This window comes from Coregonus clupeaformis, chromosome 17, assembly GCF_020615455.1.
Source record: "Coregonus clupeaformis isolate EN_2021a chromosome 17, ASM2061545v1, whole genome shotgun sequence".
Lineage (NCBI taxonomy): Eukaryota > Metazoa > Chordata > Actinopteri > Salmoniformes > Salmonidae > Coregonus > Coregonus clupeaformis.
Window position 1 is genome coordinate 29,851,383 of NC_059208.1, and position 6,390 is coordinate 29,857,772.

At 47.2% G+C, this 6,390-nt stretch overlaps 1 protein-coding gene across 1 annotated transcript in view; it reads left to right on the plus strand.

Moving 5' to 3' along the window:
* Positions 1-5,189, plus strand: part of LOC121586253 (ubiquitin carboxyl-terminal hydrolase MINDY-3) — a 45,525-nt gene extending 40,336 nt beyond the window's left edge. Inside the window, exons 13-17 of the mRNA XM_045225988.1 lie at positions 2,438-2,525; positions 2,752-2,818; positions 3,308-3,377; positions 3,488-3,539; positions 5,151-5,189. Coding sequence (XP_045081923.1) covers positions 2,438-2,525; positions 2,752-2,818; positions 3,308-3,377; positions 3,488-3,539; positions 5,151-5,189 — 316 coding nt within the window. The remainder of the gene's footprint in view (positions 1-2,437; positions 2,526-2,751; positions 2,819-3,307; positions 3,378-3,487; positions 3,540-5,150) is intronic.
* The last annotated feature ends 1,201 nt before the right edge of the window (positions 5,190-6,390 follow it).

Sequence of the window (6,390 nt, forward strand, 5' to 3'; positions counted from 1 at the left end):
GCGTTTGCAGCCCCCCTCCCCCTCCCCCTTTTGAACTCAGAAAAGAAAAGCCTCAATTTGTCGGGGCATGGACTCAAAAGGTGTCAAGTGTTCCACAGGCCCATGTCGACTCCAATGCTTCCCACGGTTGTCAAGTTGGCTGGATGTCCTTTGGGTGGTTGACCATTCTTGACTCTACACACGGGAAACCGTTGAGCGTGAAAAACCCTGCAGCGTCGCAGTTCTTGACACAAACCGGTACGCCTGGCACCTATTGCCATACCTCGTTCAAAGGAACTTAATGTATTTTGTCTTCCCCCATTCACCCTCTAAAACAAACATACACAATCCATGTTCCGAAATGTTCTCGATGCTTAAAAATCCTCCTTTAACCGGTCTCCTCCCCTTCATCTACACTGATTTGAAATGGAGGGTTTCAAGTGACATCAATAAGGGATCAGCTTTCACCTGGTCAGTCTGTCATGGAAGAGCATAATGGTTTGTATACTCGTGTATGTTGGAGGGTGGGGCTCAAGCTGCATCACTGTCTCACTCCACGGCCCTGAGGAAAAAGAAATCTGTGTTTTTTTGCAATTTTAACTGCGCACTTGTTTGTGTACATGGATTTTATAGATGTTAATGTCCCCCCCAACACTGCTTTCTATCAATTTATATAGCAGACCCTCATGACAAATTAAGTCAAAAGCTTTTTGAAATCAAAACATGATAATACTTTTGCTTTGCTGTTTGTTTGTTTGTCAATTAGGGTGTCTAGGGTGAATACCTGGTCTGTCGTAGGGTAACTTGGTAAAAGCCAATTGGACATTTGCTCAGGACGTTGTTTTCACAGAGGAAATGTAGAGTCTGCTGTTAATGAGTAATGCGAGGATTATTTCCCTGACTGCAACATCAGATGACACACACACACAGTGTAACTGGGTTATCAGCCTCTGTGTCTGGGCATGCTAACACTCCTCTTATTTCTGCCTTAAAAGGGAAGCAGTGTCTCTGTTTTCTGGAATAAGAATAATATTCCTGCTCATAACACACAGGAATGTCTAGTGGTATATTTAGTATCACAGCACTATTTCTTGACACATACACACACCAAGAGCTCCTTCATCATCAGATGAGGTTATCGATCACATTTCTCCAGGGTTCGATTTCTTACACAATCTTTTAGACATTACATATTTATACCTCTCACCGACAGCCCTTCTCGCTACCACACGCCCTCCCTCCTCCACCTCCACCCCCTTTTCCCTCCACTCCTCACCTCCACCCCTTTGCCCTCCCTCCTCCACCTCCACCCCTTTGCCCCCCCCCTCCTCACCTCCTCACCCCCTTTGACCTCCCTCCTCACCTCCCACCCCTTTGCCCTCCATCTCCTCACCTCGCACCCCTTTGCCCTCCCTCCCACCTCCCCCCCCTTTGCCCCCCCTCACCTCCCCTCGCCTCCTCCTCCCACCCCCCTTTGCCCCCCCTCACCTCCACCCCCTTTACCCTCCTCCCTCAACCCTCGCCCCTTCTCTTCACCCCTCCACCCTCCCACGCCCACCTCCCCCCCTTCTCCTCTCTTCACATCCACCCCTCGCTTCCTCTCCCTCCTCCCTCCTCCGCCTCCTCGCCCTCCTCTCCTCGCCCTCAACCCCTCGCCCTCCCTCCTCACCTTCACCCCTTCTCCTCACCTCCACCCCTTCTCTCTCTTCATCATCTCGCCCTCCCTCCTCCCCTCCACCCCTCGCCCTCCTCTCCTCACCTCAACGCCTCGCCCTCCCTCCTCCCCTTCCACGCCTTCTCCTCACCTCCTCGCCTTCTCTCCTCTCTTCCACATCCCCTCGCCCTCCCCCTTCACCTCCACCCCTCGCCCTACCCTCCTCACCTCCAACTTCCTCCTCTTCTTCCACCCCCTTCTCCTCTCTCCTCACCCCCTCCTCACCACTCCCTTCAGCCCCCTCCTCGCCTCCACCCTTTCCCTTCCTCTATCTCTCTCCCCAATGTAGCCCTTCTCACTGGCCCATTTCTCTCCCTCCCCTTCTCTCCCCCTCCAGTGGACGTAAGTTTTATCCATTGCTTTAAAAACGGGGGGATGTTAGGATTTCTGAAGGTGGGCATTTCTCATTGCTGTGTGAACTATACTGCCCTACCAAGCAAAAATGGCAGTAACTGCTCATAGCGTGGAACTGAGGAAAAATTTCTTTTATTTACCTTGGGTTTCACAGTAACCTTATGTTGCTGCTTCACTATTACCCCCATTTTCTCCAAAACACAATACAATAGAGGCAAGGATAGCACATGATTAAGCAGTATTATTAAATGCTTAGTTACTGTAGCTTCTTAAAAATGCCTTTTTTTGCTTGGTAATAGGCAGTATAAGATCATGTTGATATGTCTGAAAACTTAACTATTTCCTCTCTCCCTTCCTTTCTCTCTCTCCCTCCCTCGCTCCTCTCTCCAGTGTGAGTCTGATGAAGAGTAAGTTGGATCAGAGGGCTTGGGGATCGTGCTGCTGGCTCCGTTCCTTCCTGGAGTTCTTTCCTGATCAGGTAAGTGAAGAGGAGCTGTGCCAACTGAGCAGCATCCATAAAAACTATGCTGCAAGTTAAATGAATGAAAAATATATTTGGTGCCTCCATGCGTTTACATGGCGCTTCCGTTTTGTTGGTGGCTTGTTTTTGGTGCCGATGTGTTTGTTTGACAGTCAAAACTTTGTACAGCAATGCAATGGTGACCGTAATGTATAAATATATATTTACACAAACCCCTGTTCAGACAGGGACTCGGTGGCAGGGAACCATGGCTTTAGAAGTGAGGGAGCAGGAGGCAAAGAAAAAGAAGGGTGGGGTGGGGGAATCAGAGAGAAGCGGCTGGGGAAGTGTGTTAAAGTGATCAGGGCTTCAGGGTCTCAGCAGAGGAATGGCCCTCGACCTACATTAAAATGATACTGCCTGCAGTTAGCCAGCTGGAGCCAGACGCAAAGGCTGGGGTTCTGGTTTCACATAAACACACTCACAGTCATTAGCATTCTGGAACTATCCCGCCTAAGTTTGGCCTCTGTAATTACTGTCTGGTTTCTAATATCGGCTGTTCTGTGGGATTGGGGTTGGGGTTTCAAATCTCCCGCACACACCGTCACGTGCGTGGGTTTGGGGTTATGGATAGGGTTTTCCAGGCTAAATATGCTGAGTGTCTGTGGGTTGAGAATGTTCTCTAGTCAACACCTGTGGGTTTCGATAACACACATCTTCCAAGCAGAGTCATCGACACACACACATCCCAGGGATTACTCCATGATTGTTAACTGGTGTATGTTGTTGTGTTTTTTCAGGATATGGAATCCCAGACTCCTTCCCTGTCTACCACTACAATGGCCTGAAGCAAGTCCAGCCTGGCATAAGGTAAGATATACGCACACTCTCTAAAACAGCCTGCAGCTGTCACACCACTATGAGAATGTAAGGTGTGTGCATCCACTGACACAGTGTGTGTGTTGTCTCTCTGTGTCCAGGTGGAGTATGCTGCAGGGTACAGCCCTGGTCTGGGCTTTGAGGATCCCCATGGTGAGGACAGGGCCGGCACTCCAGTAACGCTGCCTCCCGACCAAGTGAGCCCTACATAGAACTGCGCATGTGGACTACTGGACGCATCTCCTTCAGCTTAACTATCTCACTGCTAAGGTGGTAGGGAACTGACTGATCCCTACAGGAAAGAAGGCACAAAGGCTGAGTCACACACACACACACAGATACATTGCTTCACACACTCTGCACGCCACACACAGGGAATTTGCTCACTTTCCTGGGCTGGACAAAACCACACAGAACATATAAGCCACTAAGACACATCTTGTTTACTGTTAATGCTGTTATGTTTTACATGACTGTAAATTGAGTCACAGGATGTTTGTTTTTGGTTTTGTCGTAAAAAAGCGAATGACTTATTGTCACCCCTATAGATTACTTGTCTCCTGTTTTATGGTCCTCTGTAGCTCATTTGATGTAGAGCACTTGGCGCTTGTGCGCGCATCAGGGTAGTAGTGGGTTCGATCCCGGGACACCCATACCTAAAAATGTATGCACACATGACTGTAAGTCGCTTTGGATAAAAGCGTCTGCTAAAATAGCATATTATTATACTCCAGGGATATATTCACTTAAGAACCACATATAAAAAGAGACAGCTGACCTCGTTGGATGTGAAACTTGTAATTGAGTGACTGGATCTATGCTTCTGTAGCTCCCAGCTGTCTGACTGGTAAAGAGATAAACAACCAAAGCTTTCCGCTAAGACATGCTGCGCGCTTTACTGGCTTTACGCTCTATTCTAACTACAGCTGAGTTAGTTTTGACCTCTGTGTGCTGAGGCAGGGTATCCCTGACCCAGATTAGGTTCGCTGCATTATCTCCATTGAAAATATTCCAGGAGCAGGCAACTGGGGCGGAACCGGCCTCAGGGGTTTGTCTCAGGAGATTACAGTAAAAGGGTAACACACACACACACCCTGGTGTTTTCAGCATAAAGGGACCAATCCACAGCAAATATAAGAAATTCCTCCTATTTAGTGGTTTGACCTGGAAGTAGAACGCTTAGGCTGGATTTTACACGCTTTCTCTTCACATCAACACAGGAAGTGATATGGTATTCCATGTATTTTTTGCCACACCCCCCCAAACTAATAAACACATTTTTCTTCTTCGCTTCGTGTGTGCATGTGTGTGGGCTTGTTCAACATTGCAGGCGACTGCCGACTGTCTGATCTACACATCGCGTTTGCATCATAGTCTCGCCTAACCATCTGTCTACTTGCATCATAAATACCTACTCGTTGTTTGTAGATCAGTCAGTCGCAATTTACCCACAATGCATCGTGGATTTTAACAGAATGCACTCGCACTTTACGGCCTGTGTGTGCGCACACATGTGCTCCCTCTAAGTGTGGTGCTGTTATTGGAAAGGGGATATCTCTGTGTGTGTGTTTTATTGGATGAGACTAGGAGAGCGAAAAGAAAACAACAACAACAGATGGTTGAAAAAATTGAACGCACACTGAAGCTGATACATATTAGAGCGCTTTTACCTGGTGAGGGACCATCCCTAGCGGGCCTGTGGTTTCCAAAGAGAGGAGCACTACTCTTGTTCCTGGTTCTCCCTCTTGTGTGTATTCTTACCAGGTGATCAAGTTTCTAAGTGATATCCTGTTGAATGTCTAAAGTGTCTTTTTTTTCATTCTGTTCATCTTAGATTTACACGAAACAGTTGAGAAAAGAACAGTCCCACCTCTCTCTTTATATGTGTGTGTGTGTAACACTGGGATTAAACTGTCCATTCACCTCTGAATGCCTGCACACGGCAAGCAGAAACATGCTCAAACACTTCGCACATGTGCTCTATGAGAATGGCAGGTACATGGGCACAGTACACATTCTATGTTTGCATCTGTCTGTTGTTGGTGACCGTGTGTTGTGAGGCCATATGCAGGTCTGTGGTGTAATGAGCCACTATGGTTCCATCTGTCTCTGGAGTTCAACACTGACATACGTACGTGCAGGGATGGAGGGAAGGGGGTAGATTGAGACAGAGAAGAGATGTACGGACAGCAAGAGGGGTGCAGAGAGAGGTAAGGAAAAAGATTGAGAACAGCAGAGGGAAAGGAGGGAGTGCATCGAGGGGAGGGGTTAAGGAGAGTTGGGGAAACTTGTCTGTATTCACCATCTGGTGGGTCAAGGTTGCTGCTGTGACTCCCTCTCATCACCATGCAGCCTCAGATTCATCGGCTTACACACACAACACACCCCAACCCCGCCTGGTTCATATCACTTGTCTGAAAATAGGAAAAAGTTGTTTACAGTAACACAAAAACATACATTTCAGCCTAAGTACTTCATTTAGGTCCACAGCCAAAATAAATTGTTAATACAAGATGATCATAAATGTTTGGACTCTGGTTTCTTTAACACAAAATGGACATAAAAGCATCCTCTCTAAACATGTTCCTCATAGCAGCTGAGAAAGACCAGTAGTGCCAAAGCACACAGTCACAGTTTTACACGTTACTATGACTATATGAGACTTGCAGTCTCTTGACAACAATTAAACATTCTAAAGTTCAGATGTAATTAAAACTCTCTCCTGATGGTGGTTAGGAGCAGACTGAGATAATGCAGGAACTTGAAACACACGCACACACACACACACTAGAGGAGTGATGTGGTCATAGTGTAATGGTCTGCTTTGATAAAATTACACTTTAGATCTACAAGATGTAGGCTATGCAGGCAAGATGTCTAAATCACGCACACACACAAGTTGTGTCTGGATCAGAATAGGCTACAGGTGTATTTATAGCTTCACTTTTGGAGAAAACCCATACACACACACACACACACACACACAACGCGTGATGGGCCTAAC